General features: G+C 36.5%; 1 protein-coding gene and 1 pseudogene across 3 annotated transcripts in view; one reads left to right on the forward strand and one right to left on the reverse strand.

Annotated features, from left to right (window-relative positions):
* Nucleotides 1-21,147, forward strand: part of TGFBR1 (transforming growth factor beta receptor 1) — a 47,244-nt gene extending 26,097 nt beyond the window's left edge. For 2 of the 3 annotated variants that reach the window (XM_076008869.1, XM_012769009.2), the window contains 7 exons: nucleotides 485-727; nucleotides 6,035-6,265; nucleotides 9,892-10,059; nucleotides 12,070-12,226; nucleotides 13,945-14,069; nucleotides 15,101-15,231; nucleotides 16,627-21,147. In XM_076008869.1, coding sequence (XP_075864984.1) covers nucleotides 485-727; nucleotides 6,035-6,265; nucleotides 9,892-10,059; nucleotides 12,070-12,226; nucleotides 13,945-14,069; nucleotides 15,101-15,231; nucleotides 16,627-16,752 — 1,181 coding nt within the window. In that variant the 3' untranslated portion in view covers nucleotides 16,753-21,147. The remainder of the gene's footprint in view (nucleotides 1-484; nucleotides 728-6,034; nucleotides 6,266-9,891; nucleotides 10,060-12,069; nucleotides 12,227-13,944; nucleotides 14,070-15,100; nucleotides 15,232-16,626) is intronic. The other variant, XM_012769010.2, reaches the window with a different exon arrangement.
* Nucleotides 2,595-3,172, reverse strand: LOC109731169 (small ribosomal subunit protein eS7-like; annotated as a pseudogene).
* Nucleotides 21,148-21,394: the final 247 nt, after the last annotated feature.

The raw sequence follows: 21,394 nt of genomic DNA on the forward strand, positions 1-21,394 counted from the left end.
CGAAGGATATATTTTGCCTTAAAAAAATGGGTGGCGATATATATATTTATATATGTTTTTTTTCCTACTATCAGCATGTACTGGCCTTGGAACAAGAAGACAAGCCGAAAGTACTTAAAAAAAAAAAAAAAAAAAGACTTTGCAGAAGATGTTAATGGGAGTTGTGCCAGATAATTGGTTCATTTATTAGTGGCCTGAGGTGATAAATGGAGAGGGTGTTGGTGGTAGCTGGCCTTGTGATTTAGATGATGTCTAGAGTACACAGGAAGAATAAGTGGGTGCTGACAGAGCTGGTGATCTTAAAAAGAGGGCCAGTGGGAGGAGACTGAATGATTTGTTCTGGATTTGAGTCCCTACGAGTGGTTGTAATGGGGCTCTTAGACTAAGTGGTGGCAGTGGCCAACTGCAGAAATTGTGGAGGATTAAGAACCTGTGGGTGCCACCTACTATTTTGTTGTTGTTGTTGATGTTTATTTCACTCGAGGCCCTTTTTCAGTAAAGCCGTCACCTGGTCTTGGTCCTGTTGAACTGGCAGCTGTCATTGCTGGACCAGTCTGCTTCGTCTGCATCTCACTCATGTTGATGGTCTATATCTGCCATAACCGCACTGTCATTCACCATCGAGTGCCAAATGAAGAGGATCCTTCATTAGATCGCCCTTTTATTTCAGAGGGTACTACGTTAAAAGACTTAATTTATGATATGACAACATCAGGTTCTGGATCAGGTAATGTACTTCTTTCTCCTTTTTCCTAAGAAGTCTTAAAAATTAACTGTGGTATTTATTAGTTTGGTAAGCCAGTTGGCTTAGTTTGTTAAAATTTGAGATATGTGTAAACAATATTCCGGGTTTGAGCATAATAAAGGTCTTTAAGGATAGTCTATTTGACAGCGGCTAGTTTAGTATAGACAGATTGGAACTTATTTTTATTTTTGAAATAAGTTAGTATGTCAGCCCCATAGTTGTATAAATTTCAAAGCATTCTCACCTGTATAATCTAATTTGCTTCTCATGACTATGTAAGGTAGGAAGGATAAGGACAATTATTCTCATATAGATGAGGCTGAAGTTCAAAAATGTTCAGTCTGCAACTACCCATTCTATTCAGGATTACTTAGCAGCTTTATTTTTATATTTGAAAGCAGGCATGAGACAAATGTGTTTGGAATTGTGAAGGTTATTTGCTTTTTTGACATTATATGAAATTGCTCTTTAGTGCAGGCCTGTTTTCTTTTCTTTTTTATTACACTAATGAATTCTTAGTCATTTTCTCACTTCAGGAAAAAAAAATCTAACCACCCTGTTATTTAATGTTTTGTGTGAGTCCATGGCTCCTGTGATGTTTGCTTTTCTCAGTTCTGTTTGTTGAGTTTTATGGGAGCAGAAATAGACTGGCTAATTGCCAGAATCATCCCAAGGTGGATTTTGGCATAGCAATACCTCACATTTAAACTGCAAGGGAATTTTTCCATTTTCTTGCATGTGGTTCGGAAGGATACTGAGAGAGGAACACCCCTATCCCCTACATTTTTGGAATTTGATACTTGGCTAGGAGTCAGTAGATCTAGATTCCAGTGCAAGCTTTGTCATTGATTGGCTATATGATCTTGATTAAACCATGTTTCCTCTTTGGGCTTCTGTTTCCTCATCAGAAATATAGAACAGATACTATTGATAATAATACTTAAAGTGATTTGTTAAGACTTTTAACTGAGATGTACTATCCTTTGAAAGGTATTAATATAAATCATCTTCAAATAAGGACTAAATTCATGGATAAAGATTTGAGAACATGAAAATTTCAGTAATTATATTATATAATCAAGTGATATTAAAGGAACACTAAAAAGAAGTTATGACTGGGCAAGAATGTAACCCTGAAGCAAAAAATTATATGTGATACTAAAGAAAACTCATAGAATGACAAATGCCTATTTTAAGGAAATGAATATATATGGCTGTGTATGCGTATCTGTTCATTCATTTAGTATGAGAAACTGATTTCAGTACCTGAAGTCTTCTGTAGACTTGGCCATATGTAGTCAATAACCGAGCTCTGTTCTTGACTACTAGGGCACGTACGTATAGGCTTGTACTGGAGCCTAGGTTTTTTTGAGGCAACTTTAGGGACTCTTGAGACGATTGTGGGAAGAAGGCAATGAGAGGTTAGACTTAGCTGGAGCAGCCTTAGTACTGAAGATATGATAGTCTTTGAGCAGAAGTGGAGAGAGGTTACTTTAGGGCTTTCCTGGTGTTTCCCATCGATTCCGAGTACAGGTGGTTCTCAAAGATTTAGCTCATTCCAGAAATTAGCCTGGTCCAAAACTGTTATAAGCAAGGACCAAAGCTACAGAAAATCAAGGTGGCTACAGATCATTTTGAATTAATTCCTAAGACCCATTCTCTTGTCACCAAACTTAACCGCCAACAGGGAAATCAAAAGCAGCTCATGCCACTTGGTACAGTGGAACATGCCCATCTAAACGATTAAAAGAAATTGCTGTGTGGATGGCAGTTGATTTCATTTCTCCTCTCCCCTACCTCTCCCCTCCCCTCTTTTCTTCTTTCCTTCCTCCCTTCCAATGTACTTTATTTAGTTATTTTTGTTTACAACTGAAACTCTGGGAATTCAGAATTAACATCCTTGCCTGTGAGCTGCCTATAGACACCAGAAAAGGTTTCAACCTGTGTTCTGCATTATTCTGCTATACTTTGTCCAAATGAACGTTCATGAGCTGGCTGCCACCAGTTGCATGCAGATTCTCTTGCCCACAGTTTCGCTTGGAAAGACCCAGGTTCTCAAGGATCACAGTGTGCATGCCTGTCAGAGTATAGCTCCTGGGACACTTTTGCTTATTTTTTGTATGGCTTTTTCAAGTTGGCTTTGAGTGATAAAGACAACATGCTTCCCATTAAATTTTTTTCCAATTCGTGTACTGGCAGACTTGGATTTTCTGAGAAGATTTTAGTTGAAGAATGGGAACAAAGATTATGATAGCTTTCCTGCCACCACCAATTTAGTTTGCTTGGCTGTTGTTAATTTAGCTCCTTGAGCTGAGCCTTGAGGTCTGATTTCATCTCTAGCTCCAGAAGAGCCTAGGAAATGCTGGATTTTAACTTGTCTGGCTTCTCAACATTGGGTTTCATGATCTTGGCACTTGAACTAAACATGGCCTTCTCCTTGCTGAGTGCTGGCTTAGGAAGAGCATGATTTCTGAATAAGAATATATTAGTTTACTTTTTAAGATGTAGGAGCGAAATAAAGAATGGAATTATTCTTTTTTCCTTTTTATATACATTTCTAGATCCATCAGGGACTACGGCTCTCTGTTGTCTGAAGCTTTTCTCCCTCTTATGCCTTACCCTGCAAAAACTTGTCTATATTGCTTGCTAGCTCTGTGGGTTTGGGGAGTTAGCTGATGTCTCACCCTTGAGTTATTTCATCTTTAAAATGAACCCTGCCCTGTGGATTGTTGTGATTAGATTGTTGTAAAGTTCAGATGAGACAAGTGTTTACATGAAAGCACTTCGTAAATTGTAAAGTTATATCCAAAGACAAGTGTTACTCTTATTGAAAACATATTTGGAAGAAAAATCTGATATGTGGTATTTGCTGCATTGTACAAAAAAGCTTAGTTTAAGGCCTCCTTTCCCTTTCATAGTTTATTGTGTACTGAATTTCCTTTCAACTTACGCAGGCAGAAGCCATCTTCTGTTGAATGATAGCAGAAAATGCCATCTGTTTCCCTTCTAGTCACTATAAAAGCCTTAATGCTACCTTATGCGTGGGACTTGTGCCTATGAATACATAAAATGTCTATCTATAATACTCTTTTTAGTTCTTTGATTTAATGAGGAAAAGGTAAAACTAAGCATTTCATGTTTTGAATTCACATGTTTATTATTCAACACCATGACCATAGTTAAGGAGTGCCCTGTCTCTACCTCTCAAATACTACTTTTAACAGGGAAGACAATGAAGAGCTGAGTTCTGGCAGCTCCAACCCAAGTGTGTGAGTGTGTGCATGTGCATATGTGCCAGTTTTTGAAAGAGTGAGTCTCTTAGGCCAATGTTCATTATGTCTTGTACATGCTTATGATTTCTTGTATATATGCATGTTGTTCAGGTCTTATTTCCATTGTTTACTGCATGTGAAGCTGCTGGGACCCTGTTACCCTGTTTGAGTTTTTCCTCAAACAGTTCTAAAGATACGGAAGAGAATTCAGAGATCTATTAAAATAAATTAGGCCTGCTTAATTTTGTCTTTAGAAGAAAATTATTTTTAAAAAATGTTCAGCTATTCATGTGTGGTATGGTAACCCAATATAGATAGGATGACAAATCTAGATTTGCTTTTTAATTTTAGTTTTATGTCTAGAATCCAGTGATGAAGGGGAAGACAGAAATTTCCCTTGTCCTCTTAGCCTATCTAGACCATACCACTTACATGAGTCCTGAACCTGTCAGACATTTTCAGACTTCCTATTTGTGATTACTTTTTCTTCTTTATTAACTGACCTTGTAACTTCCAAATTAGTCTCCTGAAATTAACTCTTAAGTATAATTTTCAGTACATGGTATGGCCCTGTACAAGGCTGTAAGAAAATTTAATAAATTAGTATTTACAATAAACAACATAGTTAGGAATTGATTATTCATAGTACAGAAGAGCACCTTGATTTAAATAAGGATTTGGAACAGATCTATTTTTAACTAGCAGTCTCCTTATAAACAAAAACAGTTGTTTATAATTAGATTGCTAACTACAGGAGGTAGGGAGGGTAGAGCTAGGGAAAGAAAGGACCCATTTGAGAATAAAGATGAAAAAGAAAAAGCTTCTGATCACTTTAAAGACTTAACATGTAGATTTATAAGCATTTCACATCAGGGAACCAAAGAGAACAGATAATTTCATTTACTGTCATTGGGTTAATTTGATCTAGCAAGCAGCTTTGAATATAGATTATAAATGACACAGATTTATGTGTACACAGATAGCATAAATAAAATACTAGTGTAGAACATGATGTACAATGGCATTTTATTTGTTAGTGTCAGCATAATTTAAAATGATAGTTCCTTAGCAGATGGGGGATATGATATTAAGTGATTGTCTCAAATATAGTGTCACTTTAATGTTTAGGTAGTTACTAATAGTAAATCCTTTTAAATGAAATAAGTATGGCAATATTTTAAAATATGTATTTTGAAGTAAGACAAGTCAATTAGTGAATAAAAACACTAATTGTGCCCCATTTCCAAGGTAAGTTACTTGGCATTGTTCTTTAAGACACTAGTATTGCCAATATAGCAAGTTCCTAGCAAGTAAATTTTGTGCCTTAAAATAGGTTCTATGATGATTTTTACTGACTTATTGAAAGTTAGGCCAGAATTTATTTGTTTCTTGTGTTCACATCATTTTCTCCACCCATCAGTAAAACCATTACCAGATTTATCTTTCTAAAATAAGATTTTTAAAATTATCTCCCCCCAACCCCATTCATGGTCCCTTTTTTCAGAAATCTTTAATGGTTCCTCTTTTACCTAAAGCTCTCATTGGTTATTTTGAGCGTGGTATTCAGCACTCTTCATCTTCTGGTGATAGCTTACCTTCTCTTTCACTGCTTTGCCACATGTGTCTTCTCTGATTATCAAGGCTTGTTCCCTAAACATGTAACCTTCATTTCCTTCTTCAACCTTTGCTTGCATATTCCCCCTGCCTAACCACCTTACTTCCTTCTCTTCTTTGGCCCTATCCCTTCAATAAAGAATAATCAAAATTCAACTTACTTTTTACAAAGCCTACTTTTACCCTCTAGACAGGGGTTTCTGGATTCTCTTAATGTATTTATTATCTTATTTTCCTTTTTTCATTATTTTATTACAAATGTAGTCTATATCTCCCCAGTGAGATTGTAAGATATCATAAGGAATGATACCTTTCTGGGTCACTTTTTAGTGCCTATTATGGCGTTTGAAACATGTAATATTGTTGATTGAATGTGATGACTACAGTTTATTTTTATCTTTAGGTTTACCATTGCTTGTTCAGAGAACAATTGCGAGAACTATTGTGTTACAAGAAAGCATTGGCAAAGGTCGATTTGGAGAAGTTTGGCGAGGGAAGTGGCGGGGAGAAGAAGTTGCTGTTAAGATATTCTCCTCCAGAGAAGAGCGCTCATGGTTCCGTGAGGCAGAGATTTATCAAACTGTAATGTTACGTCATGAAAACATCCTGGGATTTATAGCAGCAGACAATAAGGGTTGGTAACATTTGCTTGTATAACAAGATCTGTTTAAGCCTTTTTAAAGTTATAGCTACTAAACATCATCAAATTCAAAGAGAAAAAGATGTTTGTTATATAAATTAGTCCATTAGAGTCAAATACAATATATTAGAAACTTTTAAAAACAGAAACTTCTTAAAGATTTTCTTGACTCTTGGCAACATGTTCCTGAATCTCTGATTGTTTTACAAAATGTAAACATTATCTTTTTTTAGCTTGGGCAGAACTGTGCTCATCTTTTTCCTCCTTTCCCCTTCCATTTTCTCCAGCAGTATTTATTTCTTCAAAATATTAACAGTGTTAATCTCCGTTGGTGATTATGGGTGATTTTCATGATTTTGTTTCTCTGCATTTTCGAAGTTATATACAACAAGCATGTGTTGCTTCTTTATTTTTTAACTTTTATTTATAGAAAATTTACAACATAGTAGAAAATTAGTATAATGTTCCTCCATGATCTGGCTTCAATAATTATCAGCTCACTGCCAGTTATAATTGATCTCTGATCCAAACTACTCTGCCTCAACTCCATTATTCGAAGCCAGTCCAAGATAACATATCTTTTTATCGATAAACAATTTTAATTTTATCTTTAAATGATGTGGAAACTTTTATGAAACAATTATACTACCATTGCTGATTTTTAAAATGTCATCAGATAACTAGTCAGGTTCAAATTTTTGCAGTTGTCTCCTATTTTTTTAAACCAATTCTTTATTCAAATTAGGATTTCAAGTCCACATGCTGCATTTTGCTGATATTTCTCCTACATCCCTTAAAATCTTTAGATTTCCCCTTTTATCTTTTTTTCCTTCTTGTTGTTTATTTGTTGAAGAGACTGGATTGTTTGTCTTGTAGGGCTTATCACATTCTCGATTTTGCTGATTAAATTCCCATAGTGTCTCTTAACTAGCTCCTCTGTATTTTCTCAAACCTGTTAGATTAAAAGGCTGAATCTGATTGAGATTTTATTGGTTTTCCGAAGAATACATATTAGGGATATTGTGCACTTCCTATTGTATCACATCAGGGGGTATATAATGTTTAAGACAAAAGCAGTGATGAGTTTAGGCAGCAGTTGTTAGTGGCTACTAACAATTCAGTATTACTTAATTTAAAAACAAAACAAACAAAAGCAGTAATCACAGCCTAACCAAATCTTTAGTTCTAATTTTGTCTGCCTTCGACACCGTCTCTCCTCCCCCAACTCTTAAAATAACCTTTACTTTATCATCTTCTATGACCCTAGACTTTCTTTGTTTCTTCTTATTTCTTAATAGTTGTCTTTGTTTTTTCAAACTCTTGACTCTCCTTATTGATTCATTTGAGGCTTTAGCTTTAATTCTACAACTAGTAATTGCTCCCTTAAAGAAATTAACCACATTCATGGTTCCAAACTCTACTGTGGTGAGGCTTTCAAATCTGCATTTTGAAGCTTAAACTTCACCCAGGGTATGTTTGTACCATGTTCCAAGTTGCAAACACACAGGCACAAAATCCAAGTGTTGCTGTGCCCTGAACTTTCTCCAACCAAGCTGATGCTGTCATCTGGTGGTCACCACGGGAACTAGCTGACCCTACTGGCTTTTTCCTACCCACTTCTTTCTACTTTGGACTTTGTTCTGAACCTAGCCCTCCACCCCAATTCCCTTTTCCTTTATCTTCATCTTCCTGATATAGTGAATTCCACCTCAGACAGCCCTTTATATTCATGTCCCCTCATATAACCGTACTTGTCAGTAACCTCAGAAGATCTCCCTTTACTTCCATCTGCCTGTCTACCTCTGTAGTTCTTGTATTTGTGAGCCTCTCAAAATTCAGCCATGGTTAAAAGGCCTGCAAATAAGCTAGAAATGTGCCTATGTCAAGGAAAAGAAAAGGTGTAAATTGGGACAGAATCAGTTTATAAAGTTTATGAAGAACAAGTTAACAAAGAACTGATGTGGATCTCTAAGGCATTTTGAAAATACCTAGAAGTCCTCTCCAGAATCTTCTGAAAAGTTCCTATCTCCTTTCTTAATCACTTCTAATGAGTTGCTTTTCTTTAAGTAACAGCCTTCAAAATATAGAATTGTCGTATATCAATTTGGAGTTTTTATCTTTTATTTCACAACTAGTGAGAAAGGAAACAGCACATTTTAGGTTATTATGTACTAACTGCTTAAATCTAGCATTCTGTTCTTTAAATCATCTTAACAGTCTTGCAAAGTAAGGTACTGTTCTTGTTATATAAAAGAAGAAACAGAGATTCATTGGTTAAGAAACTTGCCTGAAGTTGCATAATCAATAATGCAGGCCCCGATTCCAGCCCAGGTCAGAATGACTCCCAAGTGTGTGTCTCTCACTGACTTGTGCTGTCTCCTAGTGTTGCAGTGCTTTTTCCCCCCATGATTTAATTAAATATGTAGGTTCCCCAGCTACTTCTGGGTTAAATAGGCTTTTGTGGACTAGTCTAGCCTAGGAGCCTAGCCAGTATCTTTACCATTATTCCTGTGAGAAAACACATTTTGAACTCATTTATCAGCTTACAAAGGAACTTTTGGAACCCATGTTCCTTGTCATTTGGGTTCAGAATAACTGTGTAAAACTCTTTTCAGAGCTTTTCCAGCTTTTTCTCGTAATGTTTCAGTTTCTATCTCAGCTTCTGCATGTGTCAGAGGTACCACTATTTTTGTTTTTCTAAGCTAGTAACCTTGGAATTATAGTCACCTTGTCTTGCATCTTTGTGAACTATGTGTACAGTCTGTCACTAAAGCTTGTCATTTCTCATTAGAATTCACTTTCAGGCCAGGCGCGGTGGCTCATGCCTGTAATCCTAGCACTCTGGGAGGCCGAGGCGGGAGGATTGTTTGAGCTCAGGAGTTCGAGTCCAGCATGAGCAAGAGCAAGACCCCGTCTCTACTAAAAATAGAACAAAATAGCCAGTCAACTAAAAATGAAGCAAAAAATTAGCCTGGCATGGTGGCACATGCCTGTATATTCCCAGCTACTTGGGAGGCTGAGGCAGGAGGATCACTTGAGCCCAAGAGTTTGAGGTTGCTGTGAGCTAGGCTGATGCCATGGCACTCTAGCCCGGGAAACAAAGCGAGACTCTGTCTCAAAAAAAAAAAAATTCACTTTCAGTTTTGTCCCATACTATTCCATTCCTTCTGTGATCATGCTGGGAGGCTTCTCATCTCTCTATCCATCCCTCCCTCTTGCCTCTCTTTTTTCCTTCTCTTCTTCCAGAAACAGCCACTGAGCACCTAACCTGACTCAGGCATTTTTCTAGGCACTCAAGAGTCTCAGCTCTGCTCCTATCTGTGTAGACTTAAGAAAGTTACCATCCTTAAGCTAGAATTTCTTATCTTTTAAAAGGAATTAATTATCCGTGCCTTATCTTAAGAATGAGGGGTTTACTCTGAAGATGTAAAGGATATGTATGTAAAAGGATAAGACAAAGTGAATATATGAGAAAATGAGAAGGAGATGCATACAGACTAAAGGTGGCATCGTACTACAGTTGTGTGATTCAGGATGGAGAGTAAAAAATAATAACCTTTGAATAAATAAATTATAATTGTTCTGCAGCCCAATTGAAATACTCTTATTCTGCTTTACAGACAATGGTACTTGGACTCAGCTCTGGTTGGTATCAGATTATCATGAGCATGGATCGCTTTTTGATTACTTGAACAGATACACAGTTACTGTGGAAGGAATGATAAAACTCGCTTTGTCCACAGCGAGTGGTCTTGCCCATCTTCACATGGAGATCGTTGGTACCCAAGGTGACTAAGCAGTTCTATTATTTAAGCTTTAAATTCCCATGAATAATGTCTATTAAGAAAATAGAATTTAGCCTAACAGGAAATTTTAAAACTAATGTTTTAGATGAGAACATTTAGAGTTAGGAACCTGGGAATTTATTTAGATTCTCTAGTCGTTGTAATAATGCTGGCATATTTTTGTGGGTTCTTAAAAGTAACATTCAGTCTTATTTATGATGTTTAAGGATCTCAGTTTCAGTATTTAAGTCTTTAAGTCAATGCCTTTTTGTATGTAGTATCAAGTGAAATGTGAAAGTGTTCTGTAAACATTACCATGCTGTATAAATGTCATGTGGCCACTACTAATGATATTTGATCCTGAGATAAGGAGACTGCATGAAATGGTTTTACAGTTGAAAAATTCAATGCTGTTTTAGTTATAAAATGTTTGCTGTGGTACCCGTGCCTTGTAGTCTGTCAGGCATCAATATACCTATCTGCTCTGGAGGTTGTGCCCTAGCTGCCTGATGGCTCTGCCACTCCCACTTACTGCACATGTGCTCCTTCACATCTTAGCCAGCTCCATCTTTGTAGTTATTGTTATTATTAGTTATAACAGCTCTGTTGAGTTATAATTCACATATCATACAGTTCACCTGTTTCAAGTGTACATTTATGTGGTTTTTAGAATATTCACAGAGTTGTTCAGTCAACACTAAAGTCAATTTTAGAACATTTTCATCACTCTAAAGAGAAACCCTGGCCAGGCGCGGTGGCTCACGCCTGTAATCCTAGCACTCTGGGAGGCCGAGGTGGGCAGATTGCTCAAGGTCAGGAGTTCAAAACCAGCCTGAGCGAGACCCCGTCTCTACCATAAAAATAGAAAGAAATTAATTGGCCAACTAATATATATAAAAATCAGCCGGGCATGGTGGCTCGTGCCTGTAGTCCCAGCTACTCGGGAGGCTGAGGCAGGAGGATCGCTTGAGCCCAGGAGTTTGAAGTTGCTGTGAGCTAGGATGACGCCACGGCACTCACTCTAGCCTGGGCAAGAAAGCGAGACTCTGTCTCAAAAAAAAAAAAAAAAAAAAGAGAGAGAAACCCTGTAGTTATTAGTATTTACTCCTCTCTCTCCCCAAACTCCTTATCCCTAGGCAACCACTAATCTGCTTTCTGGCTGTAGATTTGCTTATTCTGGACATTTTTTATAAATGCATCATACAATATGTGGTCTTTGTGACTGGCTTCTTTCACTTAGCATGTTTTCAAGGTTCATCCATGTTGTGACATGTATCAGTATTTCATTTCTTTTTATGGCTGAGTAATATTTCATTGTATGGATATACTACATTTTGTGTATCCATTTATAAGTTGATGGACATTTGCGTTGTTTCCGTTTTTGGCTATTAGGATTAATGCTGTAATAGACATTGTTGTAGGCATGTGTTTTCAGTTATCTTAGATATATACCCAAGAGTTGAATTATGAGATCATAAACTCCTTTTGATGGTTTGAAGAATTGCTAGGCTATTTTTTCAAAGTGCCTGAGCCATCTTACGTTCATATCAGCAGTGTATGAAGGTTCTAAGTTTGCCACATTTTAATTATTATTTTTTATAGCACTTAGCAGTGTATGAAGGTTCCAAGTTTTCCACATTTTAATTGTTATTTTTAATAGCACTTCTTCTAGATAATATACTTAATTCCGAGTACATTCCAGTTGATGGGAAAGGAAAATGATCTACATGCTTGGTTCCTGGGCATGAATATCAATCTGTGACTAGGATTCTTGTAAAGAATTTATAAGGTGCCAAAAAACAAACTAATAACTTTTTTCACTTCTAATCTTTTTCTTTATAGAAATGTAATTTTAGCAACTTTTCGCCAGTGATTCACTTGAGTTTTTTAGTAATGGACTAGGTATTGTGGGTGATGTGAGCTGAAATGCTTTGGTACTAGGGTGGGGAGGAGAGGCTTTTGAACCTGAAGGTAAGGGTTGTAAGTAATCATGTCCTATTTTTGATTCATTAGGAAAACCAGCTATTGCTCATAGAGATTTGAAATCAAAGAATATCTTGGTGAAGAAGAATGGAACTTGCTGTATTGCAGACTTAGGACTGGCAGTAAGACATGATTCAGCCACAGATACAATTGATATTGCTCCAAACCACAGAGTGGGAACAAAAAGGTATACTTGAAATAGTGTTTAATATTTTTCAAAATCAGCATCTTTTCCTTCTCTTTCTCATTGGTATATACATATCTTTTCTAAAACTCAACTCAGACTTGTTCTTTGTTAGATTACCTGCAGGTAGAAGATCTCCTGGGCTTGCCTGCTCTGAAGCCAGGGTTACCTGACTTAAAAAGATGCCTGCTGGTGAAAGGTGGCCCTTCCAGAAAATGTTATTTTTTGGTTATGTTAATTATAATAACAATGAAAACTAACATTTATAGGGTACCTACTATGTGCCAATCATCTTAATAGTTTATATATATATATACACACACACACACACATTCCCTCATTTGTTGACCTCCTTAAATGCTGTGCTATAGCTTGTCCAGCAATTGTCATGTGTCCAACTTTTGAAAATATGCCTTTCTCTCTTCCATAGGACTTTTGCATGTTCTGTATCCTGGAGCATACTTTACTATTCCCCTAACTCATACTCACCTTTCCTTTCCTATAGGAAGCCTTTTTGGTCCTCTTAGGTGACCCTGCCAAGGGCTGTCATAGCACACTGAACTTGACCATTTGAGGCACTTACCATATTAGGTTGTAACTGTCCATTTATTTGTCTGTATAATCCATTGGATTGCAAGCTTCTTGGGAGCAGACTTGTATTCCCAGCACCCATCACAGAGCCTATTACACAGTAGACTCTCAATAAATATTTATTGAATCCATGAGTCTTCAAAGGAACCTAATTAGGTTGGAGTTGTTTCCCTGAATTCACAGATAAGGAACTACCTCGTGGAGGTTAAGTAATGCTGCTAACTAAATATGGATGGTAAGCTGAAGAGCTGAGATTTGAAGAGCTGACCCAAAAGCCCTTATCACATCATGTTATCACAATATTTCTTCAAAACTACTGCCTTTGCCTTAGAGCCAGCCAGCAGCTTTAGTCTGTCTAAATTGTATTTATGACTTGGGTTTTCTGGATTCAGTGGGGACTCTCAGATTCATGATTAGCTAAGGGGTGGTTATTGCAGATCTTTGTGGGTTCTGACCTATAACCTTAGAGTTTTTGAACCTTCAGAACCCTATAATGTGGCATCATTGTGAACACTGACATTCTTTTGTGTTTTTTCTTTCCTGGAATATGTTCCTGCCCTTCCTTTCATCCTGTTTCAGGGAGAAGATGTCTAGATTAAAATATAGTACATAGTACATGACAAAGTACTAGTCCCTGGATAGTACAATGACAAAGCAGATGGTGTAAATCAGGACATTCATAACAATTATATATGTGTCTTTCATTAGAAACCGAGATCATAAGCAGATAGCCTGAAACTGCTGTTTCAGCTTTTAGTGGGATTTAGTTGACATCATTAGTATGCAAAACAGTGTGGATATTTAATATTTTTCTTGAGTCTAATATGATCTCAGTTGTATAATACTGTATGTATATGTCTATGTATAGAGAAATGTCGGAAAGGACGTTCATCAAAATGTTTATACTGTGTGGCAATAAGGGGCTGATTTTTAAAGTACTTTATGTACTTTGGGAAACGTTTTATAAGAATTTATGAATCATTTTTAAAAACAGCAGAACCATGCTAAAGGGGGGGGACGTCTTAAAGTGAATAATTTTTTTTAATTCTCAGGAGTAAAAGAAAATTTATGAAACATTTCAAAAATTTTGTGTCTTCCATTCAATAAAATAAAATGTTGACTTTTTTTAGGTACATGGCCCCTGAAGTTCTAGATGATTCCATAAATATGAAACATTTTGAATCCTTCAAACGAGCTGACATCTATGCAATGGGCTTAGTATTCTGGGAAATTGCTCGACGATGTTCCATTGGTGGTAAATTGCTCCCCTCTCCCCAATAGTTTGTTATGAGCAGAAGTTGTTTAAGAATTGCCTTCCTTTTTATTGAATGAAATATACAGTCAACAGTGTGAAACAAGTGGTCACTAAGAGTGCCAGAGAAAACAAAGGAGATGAAGCCTACGAGGAGAGACATGGTATAGTGTGCAGATGCAGGGCCCTAGCCTCGGGTATTCACTTCCTATTCCCATTTGAATCTTGGGAATCATCAGAACACAACCCCTGTTATCTTGGAATGTAGTTATTTAGAACAACAGCTGCTTGAGAGGCCACCTAGGAAGCTGTTTCTAGCATGTACCCAGGTCAAACTTATTTTTTTTCCTTGAGATTGTAGTCATTTTCTCCAGCTTGATATTTGGAGATTACATACACAGAATACAGTTAACATTGTATTACTTTAGAGTAAGTTTATTTTAACTTTTGGGTTTTTAGATTGAGTACTTTTTAATGTTTAGTCAAGAAATAGTCTCTTATCTCTTAGGCTGGGGGGCCAGGCTTGGCAGAGACCTAGAGCCTCAAGATTTTGAGGCAGTGAGGGACAGAGTATGTCTCTGTATTATAGCAAGTAGGGCGTGTTATTTGACAGATGCAAGCAGAGAAATGGACTTGCACCTCAGGCTTGCCTTGTAGGATTCATGTCTCACTGTTAGAGTATATAATCCAGTACAACTGAGAGGCTGTATACCTACAGAATAAAATCTCATTTGCTGCACAGCAGGTTTCTAGGGGGAACATGTCAATCTAATCCTCACAGCTCATAGCTATAGTAATTTAAAAATAGCCTTTACTAATCTCATGGCAATACTTAGTTTCAAGGTGCAGGCCCAGTACCAACTCAGGGAGGTGGATTGTGGATGCAGATGTGGATGAGATTAGAGAAAGCTGTAAGCCCTGTTCCACCTATCAAATTTAGTAATGGCACATAACTCTCAGGTGATCCTTCTAAGAGTTTGGCATTAGCTGAATAAATTCGTCAAAATAGAATTTTTTTCTTTTTACCAATATAGGAATTCATGAAGATTACCAGCTGCCTTATTATGATCTTGTACCTTCTGATCCATCAGTTGAAGAAATGAGAAAAGTTGTTTGTGAACAGAAGTTAAGGCCAAATATTCCAAACAGGTGGCAGAGTTGTGAAGTGAGTGTTTCTTTTGGATATTAGGCAATTTTCTAAACTGCTTCTGCTTAGTAGAAATTTGCTGTTTTTCTTTGAGAAAAACAGACAAGAAAGAATTGTCTTTCTTTTCCATAGCAGGTAAACCAATGAGTAAAAACAGAGTAATTTGGTGTTCATGTTCAATTTTAAGCACATTGAAAGGCCCATAGAGCATTTGCAATGGCCATTAATGTATCAGAACATTGTTTAGATCTGCCAGATGAACTGAACAAAATGAACTAGGGCACATGCTTTTAAATAAAAGAGAGTTGGGATCTCACTCTGTCACCTAGGCTCACTGGAGCCTCAAAACTCCTAGGCACAAGTGATCCTCCTGCCTCAGCCTCCCAAGTAGCTAGGACTATAAGCACAGGCTGCTTTTTAAATAAATATGAATGCTTCCCTTCAACCAGGCAGCCCAGCATGGTGGGATGAGTACTGGACAAGAATCAGCAGACCTGTATTCTAGACCAGCCTGGCTACCATTTTAGAGTCTGAGTTTGAACAAATCACTTGAGTTCTTGGGACCATAATATCCCTGCGTAAAATGAAGAACTTGGATGAGATAATTACAAAGATACTTCAAATGATTTTGCAGTTTATTTATATGATTACCCGGAGTACTATTAACCAGGAATTTGGGGAAAATGCTTTCCAGCAATGTCTGAGCGTCTCAACCTCAGTTCTCACCAAAAGTTTTAGAAATGTTTTCTTAGTTGTAAATTTAAAGAATTTATAAGATGAATTTTATTTATCTCTCCTTAATTTCTAGCTGTTACGATTATAATATTGGTGAAGCAGGTCATATTCCTCCAAATTGGAAGTTTTGTAGCTTAAAAACACTATAAAAAGCCAGTCACTTTAGTGGTTGATTTTACATCTTAAAATAACGTAGCACTCAGCAGAACCTGGTATTGAGAGAGCTTGCTGCCTCCAGCAAAATCAAGTATCCAGGCACAGATGTAATATATCTTAGCATGTTCCAAGAATTTGTATGTGACATAGTTTAACCAATGAGAGTAGAGCTAGATTTTATCTTTTTAAAATTTGATGTGGATACTTTACATTAGAAACTTAAATTTTCAATGTGAGTTCAGGTTCCTTTTTGGCCTTGCCCAGCTCTGGTTTAGGATTCAGCCTTTTCAGGTCTGCTAAGTAAGTTACCCCTTGTCCATCTGCGTTTCAGCAGCTGGCACCAGTGTTCTTTTGATGAAAATTTAAGTCGTTTCTACTCATTTGCTATTCCAAATAATACTGAAACAAAAAAACTTACACATATGTAAAAAGAAAATTGACAGGTAAAGATTTTATCCAGATCAATGGAAAGCAGAGCATGCATTGATGTTTTTCTTTCTTTTTTTGTGTGTTTTCTTGTAGGCCCTGAGAGTAATGGCTAAAATTATGAGAGAATGTTGGTATGCCAATGGAGCAGCTAGGCTTACAGCTTTGCGCATTAAGAAAACATTGTCACAACTCAGTCAACAGGAAGGCATCAAAATGTAAATCTGTGGCTTTGCCTGAACTCTACTTTTTTCTTTTAATCTGCTCCTGGGTTTTAATTTGGGAGGTCAATTGTTCTACCTCACTGAGAGGGAACAGAAGGATATTGCTTCCTTTTGCAGCAGTATAATAGAGTCAACAAAAAACTTCCCAGGATTTCTTTGGACCCGGGACACAGCCATATGGGTCCTTTCTGTGCACTATGAACGCTTCTTTCCCAGGACAGTTACAAAATATTGTGTAGTCTACCTTAATTTTTTATTAACAAAACTTGTTTTTTAAAAAAAGATGATTGCTGGTCTTAACTTTAGGTAACTCTGCTGTGCTGAAGATCATCTTTAAGGGTAAAGGAGCTGGATTGCTAAGTTATAATGAAACATTTCTGATTTTTAAAGAAAGTGTTTTACTCCTGGTTAGTACATTCTCAGAGGATTCTGAACCACTAAAGAGTTCCCTTGATTCAGACTTCGAATGTACTGTTCTATCATTTTTCAGGATCTTAAAACTAACACTTAGAAAACTCTCATCTTGAGTCTAAAAATGACCTCATATAGTAGTGAGGAACATAATTTATGCAATTGTATTTTGTATACTATTATCGTTCTTTCACATATTCATAACATTACATGCCTTCAAAATGGGATTGTACTATACCAGTAAGTGCCACTTTTGTGTCTTTTCAATGGAAAAAGAGTAGAATTGCTTAAAGTCTATGTGTGAAAACCAATAATGTTTGAATTTGAAAAGTCTATTTATTTGGGTAATCCAAACCTTTTCTGTTTTGTTTTTTGGAAGGGATTTGTGGTATGTCATTTGATATTCCATTTTGAAAATGCCTTTCTCCTACCAAAATGTGCTTAAACCACTAAAGAAATGAAGTGGTGTTAATTAGTAAATTGTTATCATGGTCATGTTTGAATATTCTCACATCAAGCATTTTGATTGTGTTGTCTATAAGTATACTTTTAAAAAATCAAGTGGCACTCTAGATGCTTATAGTACTTTAATAATTTAAAGTTTGTAGCATACAGACTAATTTTTCTAAAAGGGAAAGTTTGTCTAGCTGCCTGTGAAAAGTTGTGTGGTATTCTGTAAGCCATTTTTTTCTTTATCTTTTCGAAGACAGTGTTATTTTTTTAAGAGATGAATTACATTTAAAGTTAGAATACGGTTAACGTTAAATAATAGGCCTTTTTCTAGGAAGGCAAAGGTAGTTAATAATTTGAATAGATAACAGGTGTGTGAGAGACTCACATTTGTTACATAGGAGTAAGTGTTTGGTGGGTTCTCTGTCTTTGTACCCAAGGTTAGAGTTAGTGTGGTTTTGAGGTCTCACTACTCTTTGAGGAAGGCAGCTTTTAATTCAGTGTTTCCTTATGTTTGCAGATCGCAACTGCTTAATTTACAAGTAATTTATGTAATTAATTCAGTGCACCTTTGATATTTGGGAGAGGTGGTAGCTAAAGAACATTCTGAATATAGGTTCTCCATTTACAGATGTTTTCAGTCATATTAAATGTTCAAAGCAAACTTGTTGTGGTCTTCTTACATTAAGTTGAAACGAGCTTATAATAACTGATTTTTACTTCCAGTGCTGTAAAGTCTCTGCAAGGCTTTTTCAGTTTTCAAAGTCCTTTTTATCACTGTGATCTTATTCTGAGGGGGGAAAACTATCATAGCTGTTAGGCAAGACTGACTTTATAGTGCTATCAGTTCCCCAATAAAAGGGTCAGAATAACCTTTCCAGTATTTTGGTCAGGAAGAGATAGTGGCCATTTACACTGAATGAGTTGCATTCTGATAATGTCTTATCTCTTATACATAGAATAAATTCAAAAGACTATTTGGTCTTAAAACCAAAGTAATTTTAGAGTGAATGACATATTACATAGGAATTTAATGTCAATTTCATGTGTTTAAAAACATCATGGGGAAAATGTGCGTAGAGGTTACTATTTTGACTACAAATTTGAGTTTTATTCTGTAGTTACCGTGATTTCATCAAAGCAAATGAATGAGTTTGAGAGGTTTGTTTTTATAGTTGTGTTATATTACTTGTTTAATAATAATCTCTAGTTCTGTGATCAGGTACTTTTTTTTGGGCCATTTCTAAGCCTACCAGTTCTGCTTTATTAAATCCAGGGGACCAATGCATTTTATCACTAAAACTATTTTTATATAATTTTAAGAACATACCAAAAGTTGTCTGATTTAAAGTTGTAATACATGATTTCTCACTTTCATATAAGGTAATCAACTTCTGCTGAAGATATTCTTTGTTAAATCAAAGATTGAATTGCAGTTATACTGTTCTTGCCTAAGTGGATAAAATGTACTTTTGATGAATCAGGGAATTTTTTTAAAAGTTGGAATTTAGTTCTAAATTGAGTTTACATATTACTGCAGTTAATTCTTTTTTTTGCTAGGGACAGTTTGATAAACCCCAAATGAAAGTGAAAGTAGTAACTTACAAGATGAGATGGATTGTGATTACTGTGGCCATAACTGCAGGTAGATTTGACTAGAGTAATAATTCTTTCATTTAGAAACACAATCTTTTGTTTATACTGCCTATCCTAGGATGCTTACCTTCTAATATTCAACTTGGCTAAAACATATCTTCTGGCAAATTACCTGTACACATTCATTTTGTCAGTATCCTGAAGGAGTGGGACTGGAGGAATTGTGACTTAGTGGGACACAGACACCCCTGGTCCAATCCTTCCTTCCTATCTTCAGCTCTGTTTCTCCCAGCCTGCTCTCCTGCTGGTCCCTGATTGAAAGACCGTTGACTCCCCCCAGCCTTTTGATTGAAGAGCTGTTTTTAAGACCTAGAGTAAAAGGGCTGAAGGAAGTTGTGGGACATATTTCCATTTCCTTGAGTCATTGGAGGTGGCAGGGAGGGATCTCCAAGTTTGCAGATTAAGCAGATGAGGCTTGGGTTGCTTCTGCTGGTTGCCCTGCTTTGTTTGACGTTAGCCTTGGATGAGGAGGGGGATGGCAGCTGTGGCAGTAGGAGTTGTGCAAGAAGCAATGGCCAGTTGTATCCCTTATAGGACAAGGTAAGGCCCAAAGAGCTGAGCCTGTAATTCTGCTGTAGTGATACTGCTCAAGAAGTGCCTTGAGTCAGAGTACAGTGCCATGGCCATCAAGAATTTCAGATTTCTGTTCTTATTACAAAATTTAAGTGATAACTTGGCCATTTTTATAGTCTTGTGCATGAGTTACCTTTTTCTTTTTTTTTTTTTCCCCTGGGTAACTGCACAGTAATGAGTTACCTTTTTCTTCTCTGTGTCTGAGAACTGTCAGATACAGAGTATTTTGTAAAACAAGATGTCAAAGAGCTAATTAAAATGCACAACAAAGTCAATATCCCATTAGACCTGTAGTATCAAAAGCTTATTTTATCCTTGCACTGAAAGAAAGATTGTAAGTCAACTGTTTCTTTTGTTTCTTGACCATGGCAGTGTTCTGGCTCCAAATGGTGGAGGTTCCAAATAATGGTTCTGTTATAGCTCAGCAGAAAATGTCAGATATGTTGAGATCCTAAAAAATAGCTCTGGACATGTACTGTAGCTTCTTGTGTCTGTTTTGGAATGCTGGATACCTGTGTGCCCTCTAAGAATGCTGGACTTCTTTATAAGGGTTGTCAGTACATTACATTTTCAATCCCATTATGCAATCTTATTTGTAAATGTAAACTTTTAAAATTATGGTTAACATTCAACCTGTTTCTTAAAATTGAAAAGGAACTTCAGTGAATTCGTTTTTATTTTTTTAATAAGATTTATGAATTGAATATCATGAACCATGTTTTGATATCCCTTTTTCACGTTGTGCCAATGGAATTGGGTGTTTGATATTTCTTTATATGTCAAGGAGATGCTTCAAAATGTCAATTGCTTTAAACTTAAATTACCTCTTAAGAGACCAAGGTACATTTACCTCATTGTATATATAATGTTTAATATTTGTCAGAGCATTCTCCAGGCTTGCAGTTTTATTTCTATAAAGTATGGGTATTATGTTGCTAAATTACTCAAATGGTACTGTATTGTTTATATTTATACCCCAGATAACATCATCTATACTTTCTGTTTTCTGTATTTTATTGTATTTGTGCAAAATTCTTTTGGCTTTATCATTGTAATCTCTGCCCTTTCAGATATGTACAGAAAATGTCCATATAAGTTTTCATTTAAGTTGAATGATTTTGAGAAGCCTGTAAAGAGGAGAAAAAATAAGCTGCGTTTCCCCATAAGTTTTTTTTAAATTGTATATTGTATTTGTAGTAATATTCTGAATGAGCTGTAAATAGGAAATAGAAGAGTGATGCTTAAGTCCTAACACTACAGTAGAAACATGAAAGCAATGCAAATAAAATACTTTTTTTCCCAAGCACCAGTGGTATATTTTCACATAAGTATGTGTGTTGGAATGAGCCATGCTATTATAAAATGCAGTTGCTGGCGATAGCAACTGGAATCTTTGGGTTACAAGAGTCTTTAGAGTTTTTCCCACCCCTACCCAGTGCGAGTTACAATATTGTGGCATATCTGAGAAGTCTCCACCTGCTTACAGGTGTGTCTCCATGCCTGGTGTCTACTTTCCACTTGCTTAGGGGTGCGGGTCTGCCAGTGGACAA

This window comes from Microcebus murinus, chromosome 12, assembly GCF_040939455.1.
Source record: "Microcebus murinus isolate Inina chromosome 12, M.murinus_Inina_mat1.0, whole genome shotgun sequence".
In the NCBI taxonomy this organism is placed as follows: domain Eukaryota; kingdom Metazoa; phylum Chordata; class Mammalia; order Primates; family Cheirogaleidae; genus Microcebus; species Microcebus murinus.